Source organism: Zosterops lateralis (genome assembly GCF_965231275.1).
Source record: "Zosterops lateralis genome assembly, chromosome: 8".
Classification (NCBI taxonomy): Eukaryota; Metazoa; Chordata; class Aves; order Passeriformes; family Zosteropidae; genus Zosterops; species Zosterops lateralis.
This window is the reverse complement of record NC_139768.1, coordinates 15,963,623-15,979,664: the sequence shown is the minus strand read 5'-3', so window position 1 is coordinate 15,979,664 and position 16,042 is coordinate 15,963,623. Positions and strand designations below refer to the sequence as shown.

Here is a 16,042-nt window from a genome sequence, read left to right as displayed (position 1 = left end):
AGTGCTGTGCAATCACCATGCTGTTCAAAGGCAGGGATTTACTCCTATGCAGAGATTTTTAAATCAGACCTCCATTTCCCTCTAACCATGCACACACACCTTTAGGACCAGAACCAGAGATCAGTGAAGTTTTTCTCCCAACTTCAGTGAGCTCCTGGTGAGGCTCTAAGTGTCCCTATAGAGCCAAGCCAGCTCTATAGTCCAAGTATAGAGTACAAGCATTCCTGCTCTTGTCTAGGCCAGCAAACACAGCAGGAGCTACAGCCTTATACATAAGGACATTTGATTCTAGAAAACACTAGGATGCTCATAGAGATGAATCCAAATTAGCAACCCATGAAGTTTTCCACTGGTCTCTGCAAGAGCTGTCTGCACTCAGCAGAACAGTGATGGCAGGAGCTGGCCTAGAGCACAGAGTGCCACTGCCCACGATGCCCCAGGGACAGGGAAGCCCATAGCCCCTGTACATCTGCACGTGGTGGTGGAGGGCAGAATTCCTCCTGGAGGCACAAGCGATCAGCCCTGTGAACTCCTCCAGGCCAACCTTCTCAGCCAGGACAGGCAGCAGGATACATGTGCACTGGCAGCCCCATGAGCCTACAGCAGTGGGTGAACTTGGCAGGCAGGAAGGTGGAAGAGATGAAATGACTTTTAGGAAACCATAAACTTCAGTAGCAAAACAAGAGAGGGACTGGAAATGGACAGTCGGATGGACCAAGTCACAACCCCAAAACCAAAATTCAACATGCATGAACAGGTCACAACCCCGATTTTACAAGGTATTAATTGAATGAATGACCATGTGGTACAGTGAAAACACTGAGGTTGAGTACTCTGACCTATGCATAAAGCAGAGTGATGCAAGAGGTGTGCAAGTCTGACTGCAGAGATACCAGGACAGTTTAACATTCATTAGCCTCAGTATGAACACAGTGAGATTTGGAAAGACTCCACATAAACCAGCACAGGGTGAGCAGCTGCTCTGTACAGCAGATTAGCCATTGAAATCTGTAGTGAGAATCACTTGCCCAGTGATAAACATCTACTGCTGTAATCTTTGAAGGACTGAACCATTGACCAGTATGCTTGCATCTCAAAAGTTTTGACAGCAAGACTTTACTCTCCTTTTAAAATTTGGCTATAGAATACTCAGTTTAGCATTCTAGTATGTCTGCCCTATTCCACATTCTTAACATTGAATTAACTAAGAGAAGTTAAGTTCACAAATCACTTGAGCTGCATACAAACTGTGAACATGCACTTAATTTAAGAAAAGCATCAATGTCAACTTCTGGTCATGGGACATCAGCTTCCCTGCACTTCCAGCTGGGCTGGAATTGCTGCTACCATTAGCTGTTCCTCAGCTCAGCTAGATTTCCTCTCCCACAGGACTCGCACACATTTCAGCGTGGGATGCACCATGCTGGGGGACAGAGTGTATTTCATGCAGCAACTCACTGGTAGTATGAGACATGAGCCTAATACATGTGAAGTTAAGATAAAGAGAAATATCCAAGACTTCTCCAACCAGAAGGAGGATGGCAAGTCGGAAAGTAAGATCAAGAACCCCAAACTGAAACCAAAATCAGAAGTGAATAAAAACTGCAACCAACAGTATATGTCTCCTTTAGAAAAAGACAGCGCCTGATAATGAAGGGTCTCCATTTCAGATGGGTCCAAAAGCTCCACGAGGACAGGTTTGACTAAAAGCAGAGAGGTTATTTTCTATAATATTTCCTGCAAGGACCTGAAATCCAGAAAGTTACGCGACCAACCTACTTACAAGTCCAAATGAGAAGAGCAGTGAAGACAAATCAGTGGACAGCAGATATTGTGGAAAAAAAATAGTTTAAAGTAACTTTTAAACAGCTGCTTTCATAATGCTATTTACTCACAGAGGAATTTAGAGGGAATTCCCTTCCCCAGGCTCTCCATCCTACCAGCCAAGCCCGACTTTCCAGTGGATCTTTCTAGCTTTTTTCCTACCTTGACAAACTGAATGTCTGTGAGGGCTTTCACTGAGTAGTCTGGAACATACACTTGGAGGAAGGAGGCGTTCAGCTGGTTGTTGCTGCTCCCTAACGTTGGGGTCACTGCGTCGATGCGATCGCTCCGGTTTAAAGAGTCTGAGTGATTCAAGCCGCAGGGCCGGGGCGGAGACTTGTTTTCAGCTAAGGAACAGGCAAGAGCAAGACATTTCTTAAATCAAGTAGAAAACTTCTAAAGTCACCAGTTTCAAAGGGACATAACTTGTGATGTAGCACAAATTAACTGCAAATGTTTAAGCCACTCATCAGTAGATATGTGGCTAAACAACCAAATTATCCTGAAAAATGGTACATTTTCAGTCCAGAGCTGGTAGCCAGCATCACTGAGTATGACCTAAACAAACCTGTACTTGTTTATGCTGCAACAGATATGTCCTGAGAACACAGTGCTTCAGCTGATGAGCAGAAACTATCACAGAACAGTAACTCCCCAAGGCTCAATTATAGGAGCTCTTGATAGATCATGCTTAATATAGATTTTTTTCTTAATCACTGTTACTTTCATCCACAGTCAGTTCCAGCAGAATCTTACCCCCCTTTTATGTCATTTGGCATCTACATATGCCTTTTTCCCTGAGCTAGAGCAGACATTTTCAGTAGGAGTAACAGAGTCCTCAGAGGACCAGAATGCAGTGCACATGACAATTACTTCAACATTTCCTCTCAGTGTTTGAAGTGGCAAAACCCCAATGAAGAAAAGCAAACTCCATGTAGTACGTGCCAGCCAGTGACACAGGCAAAATAGTCCACACTACAGAGAAAAATCTGTGTCCAGGAAAGGACAACACTACAGACATCATTTTCCACCACTGGCCTTTAAATCCTGCAGGGTTTCACTTGAAGACCTCACAGCTGTCTCCTGTGAGTGTGACTGGACACAGTCTATCCAAACCAAACGTGCTTTTGGGACACCACAGACATTCTGCATCTGTGGCTTCCACCCACACAGTGACCCAGAAGACAGGAGGGCAGAAATACATCCTAGGAGAGATTCCAAGCCCTCCTGCAGAAGAGCTGCTCCCTAGGCACACACAGAGTACATACTGATCAAACAACTATCTTTAGGACCAGAGAATTTTTGGATCTTAATGCACTTTAAACTCATTCAGCCAGCCCAAACTGAGACTTGATGTAAACTGCACTACTCGCCACATGATCCCCATCCTCAAGCTGAAAGATCATTTTCATAAATCTTAAGATACAAAGTCTCTTTGAGCAAATCAACAAAAATATCTTTACAAACTTTTCAAATTCTTTTTTGAAGACTCTTCTATATACAATTTTATTTCTTAAAAAAACCCCCAAAACTTTCCTTCAATTTAATCCTACCTCTGCCACTTAATGACTAAAAATATAGTATCTCCTTGTGCAAATGACACAGCCTGTTCCACATCTCTGAATCCAGCCTATCCTAAACCTAACACTTTAGAATGAAGAATTGCCCTGATTCTTATTCCCCATTTAAAATCCTTCTGATGCTGTCTTTCTTGCAATTTTAAAAAAGGGAACAAAAAAACATAGGTTCTGACAACTTGATAATTTCCCCACCATTTCTGGACTATAGAATTAGTGCAGGTCCCTATGGCAACACCAAGTACAGGCTTAGGGGGAAGCACTCAGAGCCTTGCAAGGTTTTTACTCTGTGCCACCTTCCCAACCTGAAAGTCACAGCAGGCTCCAATAACTGTTGCCAGGAGCCAAAACTCTACCTGCAAACAGGGCTTGATGCTGAAATTCCCACTGGAGAAGAATGAACTGTGAAGGCTGGATGAATTTGTCCTCTTTCCCACCTGTATATACAAAATATGGCTCTGTGTGACAAGAATAGCATCACTGCTGCTTGGGATAAAGCCTTCCATCTGGAACAACTTCACACTAGTGTGACTTGCATCTGCCTTTTTTTCCACCAGGGATCTTGATACATTACTTAGATTAGTACATTACTTATAAAAAACAAAGGATATAGAGCAACATGGCAAAACATAAGGAAAAAAGGGAGAGGTGAGACAAAAGGACAGAACAAAAAAGTATGATTTCTAAAAATGTGAGGGAAACAACGTGATTTCTGGATTGCGTTCAGATCAGGGAAGGAGAAGAGAAGATAATGAAGAGGAAAGGGTACAGAAAGAACAGATGACAAACACCAGGCAGGTCCACGTTAGAACTTCTCTACCCAGGTTTTCCCACACTCATCTTTCTATAGAGGGGAAAAAGAGCACAAGCCACAAGATGGACATCAGTACAACTGTATTATGAATTTGTGTTTAAACAACAGGATTATTTTCATAAGCATCCCACAAAAAGTCTGAGTTTCATCAAAACTGGTACCACATTGCCACAGTGACCAGGCTTAGACTATCAGTTCCTTTCAAAGAAGATTCTTCCCACTATTATTTCTCCTTGTTTATTTTTTGTAAATTTTTTTTATTTAACTGGGGGAAAATCTATGAAAGTATGCTTGGCATTTATACTGGAAACAACCTGTGCAAAGTGTATTTTTATTTGTAGAATGGGAAAGGAAAAATAAAAGTAAAAAAAGAAGACCTGGCAAAACAAAAGAATCAAGCCAAGAAAGATAACGAAAGTTGCCAAGCTTAAAGGAGAGCCATCAGGTACCTCAATTAAAGAAAGATTAAATTTCTCCCCCTTCTTTAGTGTTTAGCAGCAGGAAACTTTAACGGGGAGGAAAAAAATCCCCTGCAAGGCAACAACCTGTAGTTTATTCAGAATGTGCATGAAGATAATTTAGGGACCAACGATGAAATAAAGTTTCTAAAGTTAAAGAAAGAGGGTGAAATACAGGAAGCAGATGGTGAAAATGTATAAAATGCATGATATGTATTAATGTTTAAGATATGTTTCACTTAAATATGCATATCATTATCTTGTTTGCTTTTAGCTCTGGGGAAAGACTGAAAAAAACTGGAAAAAGCTTCAAAAGGAAGACATATGCTCACTGTGGCCCAAACTATTTTAGGATTCTGCTCTTCCTACAGACTTTCTTGATGTTTTCCATTTTTCCCAACCACTCCATGTATGCAGTGTCTGCAAAGCTCAGTTCTTGATGCTTCTCAATTTACAATCTCTCAACCACATCTCAGAGCTCTTTTTGGTCCAGTTTGTTCCCTTCTTGGTCTCTGCTCTCCAAAGGAATTTCTGTGCTAGTCAACTTGGTGATAGAGCAAGGAAAGGTTCTTAAGCACAACAGGAACCAGAAAATCCTCCCACAACCTTCTTGCACATTCCATTGCAAATCCATCCACTCAGCAGATCACTGTGCCAGTCCCTGGCATTAACCTCACTGAGAGAAAGCTCAAAGCTTTCCAGGAATTGAAATGGCCAGACTATATACAAACCATAGAATTTACCCATATGAGAATATAAAATACTTTCATTAAATAAGTTTGCCTTTTATGGCAGTTTAGCAGCAGACATTCTCTGCTGCCAAACGCATTTTCTTCAGAACCTTGTATGCCTCAGCTTGGGAGAGAATACATTCTTCTAAAAAATCTCCCCTCCTAATTTTCCACCAGCATCCATATGAGAAAAAAGAACAAGCACACATTACCAAATATATTTTCTTAAACATGTTTTTAGTTCTTCCCATTTTGATGACTGACCAGTTACCATAAACAGAAGTTCAGGATACTTACCTGTGAGGCACAACTCTGTGCTGGACTTCTCCCTAACGAGCAAAGGGGTCAGACAAATACAGACTGCAGCTGACTTTTTATGGCATCAGGGCAGTCACAAGAATGGTGAAAATAGAAGCATGCAGATTTACCTGGAGAACCTGCTGCTAACAACTCTGTTCTGCTGACAACAAAGGTACGAGACAGGGACAAGGGAACTAGAAGAGGGAGAGAAAAAGGATGAGATCACGACCAGAAAGGCGGCAGCTATCCACACTCGACAGGGGAAGGAGCCAGCTGACAAACTGACGAACTAAAACCAGAAGTGCAAATCAACTGTGAAAAAGCAAAGGGTTAAAACAAAAGCAAAATCAAAAAAAACCAATCAAATTTAGGAATAAACTGAAAAACAAGACCAAGGAATTTGGAGTGAAGTGAATAATTTTCACTTGCTATTTTAAATGATTATCCAGCACCAAGCAGTCCATCAAGGTATACTCATGTTTTGAAATAGTTCAAAAGGAGCAGTGGTGCCCACTCCAGCCTGGAAGGCAAGAATTAAAACAAGCCAGAAAACATTCAGGGGTGCTCTTCTTTATGGGAGTCAAATAACATAGAACCAAAAGGCATTTCATAGTTCTTCAAGTTTCCAGCAAAATATCAAGCAAGGCTGTGATTCTCCAAGCTCATCCCTACTGGGAATCATACTGCTCACCATTACTGCAAATCCCTACCCAGCTGTAGTTAAAGAAAAAAGCTTTATTATTTTCTTGTTTTGCTGGGGTTTTTTTTGTTGTTGTTTGTTTATTTATTTTCTGTGGTTTTGTTTGTGGCGTTATTCTGGTTTTCTGTTGTTTGGTTTTAGTGTTTTACTCCCCTGTTAGTGGCTTCATCTTCCAGGTAGGGAGAGCAAGCATGTGGAGTTTATTTAGGACATACAGAAGAGTTTTCTTTCACTCCACAGTAACTTATACTTTCTCTGAGCTTTCCTATCTACACAGGATAGGAAGAGCAACAGGAACTTATTTTTATGAACTCATTTTTATGAACTCATCTCAACAGAAATCTCGGGATGCCACAAGATATCATAAAACAAATTCTGTGAACCTGGAGGCAAAGCAAACAAGATGACGGAGTTGCTATAGGTAAAAAAATAAGAACAAAGCCAACCAGTTGAAGGTAAATTCAAGATTGGCTGAGATTACATTACAATAGTGCATATTCTTAAGTGCACCGTGGTGAAATTAAAGATGGATTTCAGACCATTTGATCTGATAGGACTTCGGGCAGCTGGCAAGGTTGTGACGAGGGTTAGGAACATAAAAAAAAAAAACAAACCCAAAACCAAAACCCAACAAACACATGAAAACATTCAAACTGAACAATGCTGGTAAAACAGAGATGCCACAGGTGTTTTCCAAGTGCAAGCCTGGTAGACGTGACCATGCCTGACCACCCTGGCTCCATGCCTGGCCCATATTGCAAAAGCTGAGGGTATGATGCAGTTGTACACGAGTCACAATTCCTCATGAACATGGCTGCTATTACTGAGATAAAATCCAACCAGTGCTCTGCCTGCTTTAAAATCTCCCAAATCTCAAAAAGTATAAGCTACTGACCAAATTAAAGTGCACATAATTAAGGAATTAGTCTTGCCTGTAAAAGTGAGCTCACAGAGGTCCAGAGAACTGCTGCTGATTGTAGAGTCTAACAAGGTTACATTCATAACTCACAAAACCATTTCCATTCCACCACCTTTTGATAGTGTACATAAACACAGGTACATATGTGTAAAGGGAGCACTCCTGGGTGTACAACTAAAACAAGCTGCCTCTCAAGTGGAATGTAAACCCTGCTGAGAAAGGACACAATTTCAGCATGAGAAACATCTCTCCCTGGAGCTGAAAAGTGGCTTTGTGTCAGCAGAAGGCCAACACCAGCTCCAGTGCCCCAGCTGACCCAGCAGGGCTGTACATTTCCAGCTGAGGTTAAGACCTAAGTGGTGACTCTGCTGGCAATAAAATACATCACCAAATGCTGAAATGTAGCATTGGAACCAGCTCTTGGTGGATTATATGAAAATTCCCTGACCTGTGCCAGTGACGTGGTGGTTTGCATGGCTACCACTTGTGTGCTGGTAGGTGGCTCACACTCACCCTCACACACCTCTTCCCCCTCGCTGATTTCTCAGGTACATTTCCACATAAGCTGACAGCAAAAATTGTTTTTCTGGCACTGCTCCATCCTTTCTCTCGAGACAGCGTTAGGCACAAGACTGGTAAAGAGAACCATCCCCAACCTAACCGGGCAGTTGCTCCTCGCACCACTAGATGTCCCTCTGTCACTAATTATTTATTCCCGTTAATTCACGCTGTTACCCTGCCACGAGCAAAACTACAAAGCTTTCCACCAGTACCAACCACATCCCTCGCTAAAGCCAACGCTCACGTCCTCTGGGAGCTGGCAAACCACTGCCAGCTGTTGGGTTCTGGAGTCAGTGCCAGCATCGCCACTGGCCAGTCCCCCCAGGGACACTGTGGCACGCTGTGCTGGCAAGGAGGTGCCAATCCCATCAGTCCCAGACACAGCTGGGCAGGACTGTGCAGGAGAGCTCAGACTGTCCCAGAAGCAGAAGATAAGAGGACATACCTGGTGATGCAGTGAGGGCCATCACCCCATAGTAGGAAAAAGCACCAGCTTCAAACTTCATCCCCTCTTTCCCAGCCTCCACTTCCACTTTCCCCTGTTAAGGAAAAGGAGAGAGAGCTGCAATTAAAAGGGACCATGGGTCTCAAGGCTCAAGATCAGACTTGAGGCCTGAAAGATAGTTTTGCCTGACATACCTAAGCAGTGTCATGGTCCCTGCAGTTTGTAACAGTGCCTGAACAGGGACAGACCCTGAAGGACAACAGGCATTTGTGCCCTGAGCTACCCTGGTCTTTGATGCCTTGTGGGCAGCATAAGTCTCTGCAGAGGAGTAGGACCAGGATCACCACACAGCTTTGGGCTGGTACTATTGCCCTGCTCCAAGTGTTGTCAGGCTGTTTTCCTTTTCTGCAAAGTAAAAAAATACTCCTCCAGTAGCACAATCATCTGGGATCTTGAAGCACCTAGACATTTTGGGGAACAGCTCACATTCACACACAATTCCCTCTAAGAGAAGCACAGGAAAGGAGATGGGAGATAATGTGTGAGGAGGCTGGCTGCCTACACCGATGAGATTCCCACAGAAATAAAGCTCTTATTCCTAAAGGAGCAGCCTTGAGGATACTTTGGTCTTCTTGATTTCTAGCAGATTTACAGATCCCAGCATCTAGATCCTGCTCTTTTGCAGAGTCTTGCCTACAAAAGACCCTTAGTGCTTCCCAAGCTGTACAAAATTACACTACTACTCAAGTACACCTGTTTCTGATGAGGGCTCAACCAAATGTGTAACATTATGTCCTACACAGGACACCAAAACAGAACCCACCACATCAAACACAGCTGTAAAACATCCCACTCAGTCTGGTATACAAGTAGCCAAAAATAATTGTCTTTTTAGTGGGGCCTGTTTTTTATATCCATTCCTGCACTGCATCCTTACTGCACTGAGACTCACAGCACACCACTGCAGACAGAAGAGGAGATCTCAGACAGCTTTCAGGCTGAACTACACAAAATTTGAAATTTCAGTTAAACAACATAATATACCTGCAGTGCTTCTCCTCTGGCTAGGTTGGGAAGGGGAGACAGACTGCCCATCCCAGGTGTACTAAGAAGACTGAACATCATCTGAACACAACTGGGTGAAAATGAGGCCAAAAAGGTAGAATTTATTTCTAAGTGTTTATTTCATTAAGCCCCGTTTAAAATACATAATCATGCCTTTAAATTTACAGTACTGGACACGGTAAGAAAAAAGTGATAATGAACTCAACCTGCACAAGCCCTGATTCCAAGTCAGTTTATCTAACTGAAGCAACAGCTTCATATAAATCCCTTTTAAAACCAGTTTCAGTCTATGATACAAAAGTAGCTCATTTCTTCATTATAAGCCTTCCAAAAGGTACAATTTTGTCACCCAGACAAAGACTGGTTACACTCAAGAAGACTATACATTTAATTGTTTAATTGGCATGCATTTACTGTGAAGGCATTCTTGGTCCCCTAGTGTGAGAGAATGAGTCCAAGTCTATTTAAATAACAAAAGCAGAGTATTTAGCCCCTCTTGATCCTGGCAGAACCAACCTTGTTAGCATTTTTGTAGTATGTATTTACTGCAACACTCACTTTTCCAAATGCATTATAGACCTGGTATGTTGTGTTTGCTAAATATTTATTGATTGCAAAATAGCTCAGAAAGAACTGATTGTTCTTTTGTATCTCCATGTCCTCCATTTACATCTTTGCAGCATTACATCAGGAGGATTATCTTGCCTTCAGAATATTTCAGATGTAACAATTCAGCATGTACGAAAGAGCAGTTAAAGAGCTACCAGTGGTTCCTCAAACTCTAAGAAAAAAAATTTTTTTTTAACATCAGAACTATGTTGATCCCACAATTTAATATCCAAGTGCTCTCATAGCTGTTTATCACAGAGTGTTTAAACTCTGACCTTTCCTATTTTAAAAGCCATGTTAAGATTTCAAGCCCTGTGTTAAAATTTCAGCTACAACCTCTGCACTTTTACAACCAAAACTGATCAGCAGTTGTGCCGGACAGAGAAGAGCAAAATCTCTTTGGAAGGACTATTCCTGCTTAAATGGTGCTAGATAGAAACTGAATTTCTGTGTAAAGCTTTACCTAAGCCATTCAACCATTCCTGACTGATAACAAAATGTGGGAGATGCCAGCACTGGAAGCAATCCAGTACAGAACACACAGAAAAAAACAGTCCTCCCACACCACCCAGAGCTCCAATCTAAAAGCCATGCAAGTGCAGGGATCTCAGGGCAGGATAAAGGATTGGATGGCAGGGTTCCCAGGGTCTGTATTCTGCCGGGCTGTAGGAGGAGGTGACATCAGTTCAGTAGATGGCACAAGGCCCTCATTGAAACTTGTGCTTCTGACTACACCTCAGGTACAGACTTCAAAACTGCACAGAAAAACGTCATTTCTTTAAACCATCCTCATGCCTCCTCTTGCAAAAGGAAAAGGCACAGCAGATAAAGTAGGTTGGCCAAATTCCTATGATGTGGCATTTACTGCACCCCTATTTTCCGAGCAATGCCAATGGGGATTCCTCTACACTGTCCATCCTTGGAATAGTGAAAGAAAAGTAACTTGGCAGATGACTGAAAGTGGGAAGTGCTTTCTATCCTTCACAACTGGTTTAACTGAGGGTGAAAGCAGCTGAGTGAGCTCTTCAAGGTTGGCAAGGTCATAAAGGAGGCAGGAGCAGTTCCCAGGAGCCATAGTTCCCATCCATGTTTGAAAGAAGACAAACTTCAACAACTGGAACAGGTGCAGAGGGGGATATATCAGGAGACAAAAGGTTTTGCACATATCTACACAATCACACGTCTGACCTGTAAAATGAGAACAAAGTAGTCGACGGGCTTGTTTCGCTGGTAGAGGTAGTGTTCTGGGGCTTTCTTGTTCTTCTCATCGTATTTCAGCTCCTGGATGACGTTGGGATGTTTTAGCAGCCTGAGAAGGATCTTCTCTGACATCTGGGATGGACCAAATGCTTCTACTTCTATAACACAAGATACAACTTGGCATTACACTTCATATGCCTGGCAAGAAGTTAGCAATACTCGTTAATAAGCATTTGCCTATAAAAGACACACAGATGCAGAGAGATCCATTATGGAATTGCAGGTTTCCTGTCTTTTGAGACTGTTAGATTTGTAAAGGGAGGGGAAAAAACACAGTAACACCCCAACTTCCATTACTGAAGTATTTTTCAAAACAACCAAAAATCATGTCTTCATCTGAAAGGGAAAAGAAAAGGATGGTCTTGCCCTCTTGAGAGTTCTGAGTCACAGAGTCGTATAAATCGAAGAGCTTTACAGTTGGGACACAGAGAACCTTTCAATTTGCTTTTCATTCCCTAAAAGCTATTAAAGTCACTGCATTTATTGCACTTCAGTAAAATAAAAAACATAATTACTGCTTGGGGCCTAGAAAGTTGCTCTAGAGAGATGCTCTACACAAATCAGACACGACTGGGGCTGCCATGGTTTATACGAGAGGAGTGACTCAAAGTGAGAGAAAGTACAGGTCAGTTCAAACCATGTGGGATTAATGCCTGACACACAGAACACAATCCCTATCCACTTGATCTTCAGTGTTTCCAACTAGGAGCCGTTTGAAGCAGAAAAGCTCATCCTTGTGTGGTAGAGGTAAGCCAGGGACGACGAGAATTACACATGTAAATTCATAAGCTTTCCCAACACCTCATTTCAGAATAGGACCATTAACAACCCATCATCTGCCAAAGATACTATTCTCAATTTAGAACAGAGAAACCAGAACTGTAGCTTTCATCTTTTACAGCAGTGGCTCCACCAACAGACCTGTATTTAAGCTACACAATCCTTTCATCCACAAAACAAGTAGAGAAGCAGTACTGTAAGACTATGTCTGTTGAGCAGGTGTATATGGAACTCCATTGAGTCTTGTACACTACATGAACAACGCCTTGCTTGCTGTTAAATCCACATCTTCCTGTTGAACTGCTTCCTTTCACCAAGGACACGCTCATTTGCTCATGAGCCGTAGGAGTCCGAGCCTTCTAAGGAATTACTGCCCCTCAGCTGAGATGTGATAACCGATCATGTACATATTTCTTTCAAGTCACAGAGGCAAAATAAAGCATGAAGACAGACTAGGAGCATTTAGGTAGGCAGTTACTGCATCTTAGAGGAGGGGAAGTACTAACTTCCAAGTGGAGCTGGCAAACTTCAGACAAAGCAACTTTATAACTTTCCACCCGTGAATATATGTTGAACACGGCAGCGAAGGATGACCATCTGAAAGGCCTGCACGTGGCAGGTCTTTATATGTCAAAGAGAGACAGCACAAGCAATAGGAAGGCATTTTTCCACAAGCTCTCCTGTTTAAAGGCCTCATCTCTGAGGTGAAAGGACCAAGTTTACGACGAAAGGCAATACCAGCTGCAAGAAACCATTCAAGGCCCTGGTCTCTCTGCCAGACTGCCCACCCAAGGGCTAAAACATCAAGGTGTTCTGAGATGGAGACAACTGTCCTCTGAAACCTCTGAAGTCATCAACGGAGGTCACACAAGCCAGACAGAAATCCATTTTAAAGAGTACAGTTCAACCACCTGTGCAGTCTGCATTAAATGTGTCAGGAGAGTTTTTCACTTGGAGTCATAAAGTCTCATGGAACAGGTTTAGACCTTCCTGCAAAAAGTCCAGCATCTTTTCTGGAGAAGGTGCCAGAGTGCAATTACAGCCAGCTGGCCAGTGGTATCGAGTCCTCTTTGGTTTGTTCCCTGAGCTCTTCCTAATGGGGTGTACTTGCTAGTCGTTAATCTGACGGACTCTAGACATGCAGTGCGGCACTTGGCATTCATCCTTACCTTTCAGACCAATTTAAAGTTACTGGTCCACCCCTGGTATATGTCTCAGAGGGTTCATGCCGACACTGAACACAGGAGAGGAGAGAATTTAAAAAGAAAAACACAACAGTGGCATTACTCGTCACCCCACAATCCAGCCTCCCTTCCCGCCTGTACTGTCCCACCCACCTCAGCGGCCTTTGCTGACAAACTGCCTCCGAGGCTCTGGCACGATCACAGAAGGAGATAACCCGCACTTGCCTGTTGCCAGGAACCGGTGCATTGCCAGGAGGAGCTGCGGTGATATTTTAACCTTCATCTCGCTGTCTGTCTGCTTGAAGGCAGAGAAGTCCTGCTTCCTGTCCCGATGAGCTACTTTCTTTTTCGTCTTGTTATCAGCTGGGGAAGGGAGGGTGGGAGAAGAAAGGAAGGAAGCGATTTCTGTTAGAACGGGGTCCAACATGAACCGCACTGGCCGGAGTCAGCCAGGGGGGCCATGTAGAGCACGAGGTGCAGGCAGACCCCTCTGCAAAGCCCGAACCACAGGCAATCAGGAGTTGTGCGGCCACGAGCCCCTGTCCCGCACAGCCAGGCACCCCAGCCTCTGTCATGTCTCTGTCACTTTGGTCAGGGGAAAGTCTCTGCTTGCAAACACCTGATTGCAGAGCAGCTCTGCATGTTATGCTTCAGGTGGGGAAAAGTCTTGCTCAGTACTACTAAAGGTGGTGTTCTACAAGCATAGCTGTGATAGCTGTTTTTCACATATACATTCCTTAGAAAATTCCCAGCAGGTACAATGAGGAAATAGACAATAACTTATTTCTTTTGCTGTACCATTGGCTTCAGTGACTCTGCACAGCTATGGCAAAATCTGCATGCCTTTGGCTGAAGTATTCCCAATGTCTGGTATATGCAGTTTCTTATGTCCTGCCCAAACTTCAGCGAAAGCTGACAAGGTGTCCAGCCTGGAGGTGGGAATCTCTGGCCACTTTACAGGCACTGAAGCCATAATAAAGTACAGAATAGCTTCAGAAATTCAGACATGGGTATTTGCCTGCTAGTGATCCTGGACTCCTGTCCTTTATTCAGCTAAAAACTTGCCACTTGGTTCATCTGCATCAACAGGCTCTGCGGTGAGAGTCTCCATTTGTGAAAGACAACATGAAAGAGACACAAACTAGCCAGGAATTACCATCCACCCACATTTAGGAACCAGGTAAGTGGACAGCTATGGGTGTGTTGGGGTATGGTATACATCAGTTCCAGGGAGGTCTCTGCTCAGGTGGCAGGGTGCTGCTCCTCTCTGGTGACACCACATGTAGGGTGGCAGTGGCTATAAGCAGCAGAATGCTGTCAGACAGCTCTGAGCTCCACCGACTGCAGGAAACCCAAGTGTTGAGGCAATTCCTGTGAGCCCCTCAGAGATGAGACACAGCTCAGGTTCTAGGGCCTTTGAGGGGGAAGATCCTAAGAATACTACAGCTACTTGTCTATCACCCTTAGTCAACTGGTGTAAAATGACAGGACTTCTTCACAGGCAGCTCTGGCACATCGATTCATGGCACAGGATTTGGGCAGGCACACAAAGAGGTGGAGGTGAAACTGACACTGTGAAACTGCACATACTCCTGGGTGCTTGTTCAGATTGTGAGTTTTGCATGCAAAGATGATTAAAGTGATGCACTGGAAACCACTGAGATCTGGAGCCCTTTACAAGTTCAAATACATGCTACAGATTACATAAGGCTCAGAATGGCTGGGTCTGAGGCTTGGAAATGCACAATACTGGTAATTTACAGGTTTCTAGATTTTCCCAAGTCACCCAGTCTTTTAGACATGAATACATCTATATCCTCAGCTTCCCAGGAACATGCCTCCACTACAGGACTATCACAGACTCAATAGCAATAATGTACTGACAGTAATTTACCTATTTGAGGTATCTTGAGCATATTCTGTGAGCAGTGCAAACCAGAAAGTTTGAGATACTTGTTCCTGGCACATGGAAAAGAACAATGATGACCCATACCCTTTTTCTTCTTTGAAAGCAGAAGCCTCTTACCCTAGTAGTACTTTACCCAAGACTTGTACTACATCAGCGACTGCAGTTTCTCTTCCAAAAACAGGATTATAAACCACAGAAGGCAGTGGCTACAGACTAAAAACAATCCCTGCCTTAGGAATATAGTTTGAGACAGACCTTATCTGTACTTGCAGTTAAAGGAAAGATGCATACCAAAGCAATGGAAAATTATTAAGAAAAAAGTCGCCTAGAAGCTTTCACTAGGTCCTACCTCTTGTAAGAGGTAAGAGGAATAGAAACTGCTTTTTCTGAAAAGCTCAGAGAATGTTATTTTTAAAGCACTGTATCTGAGGTGTTTTCTCATAAGGAGCTCCATCATTCCTCTCTTCAGGGAGGCAAAAATCACAAGTACAAGTGTTGGCTCTGGGACAGGGAAACATCTCTGTGCTTCTCCTTTGAAAGAGCTGTAACACTGCAGGCTTCACACTGCACTACTGGTACCTGAAAACAAGACCAGCATCATACAATGGGAAGATGCCTTACATCTTTTTGTCCATAATACTCATCAAGGTAAGATACCCAGGCTCTAACTCAAAGGATGGGCAATTTCAACTCCTCCTATTTTTTTCCTTGGCAGCTTATCCAAAAATCTTCTCTCAAGAAAAACTTTACATGGTTATAACAGAGCCACATGGCTTAAAGCCATTATCTTGGCTTATTTTTGCAAGGGATGGTCTTAAATTTTTCTTTGCTATCCAAACAACTTTTGAGGTTTTTGTAAGACGTAAGAACCAAAGACTGGATTGTGACCAATGTAATTGAATCTGA

General features: G+C 43.1%; 1 protein-coding gene across 1 annotated transcript in view; it reads right to left on the bottom strand.

Annotated features, from left to right (window-relative positions):
• The window catches only part of CNNM2 (cyclin and CBS domain divalent metal cation transport mediator 2), a gene marked incomplete at its 5' end in the record, with an annotated part of 116,159 nt that overhangs the window by 8,195 nt on the left and 91,922 nt on the right, over nucleotides 1-16,042 (bottom strand). Inside the window, 5 exons of the mRNA XM_083865991.1 lie at nucleotides 1,987-2,171; nucleotides 5,833-5,898; nucleotides 8,330-8,423; nucleotides 11,192-11,361; nucleotides 13,453-13,590. Coding sequence (XP_083722117.1) covers nucleotides 1,987-2,171; nucleotides 5,833-5,898; nucleotides 8,330-8,423; nucleotides 11,192-11,361; nucleotides 13,453-13,590 — 653 coding nt within the window. The remainder of the gene's footprint in view (nucleotides 1-1,986; nucleotides 2,172-5,832; nucleotides 5,899-8,329; nucleotides 8,424-11,191; nucleotides 11,362-13,452; nucleotides 13,591-16,042) is intronic.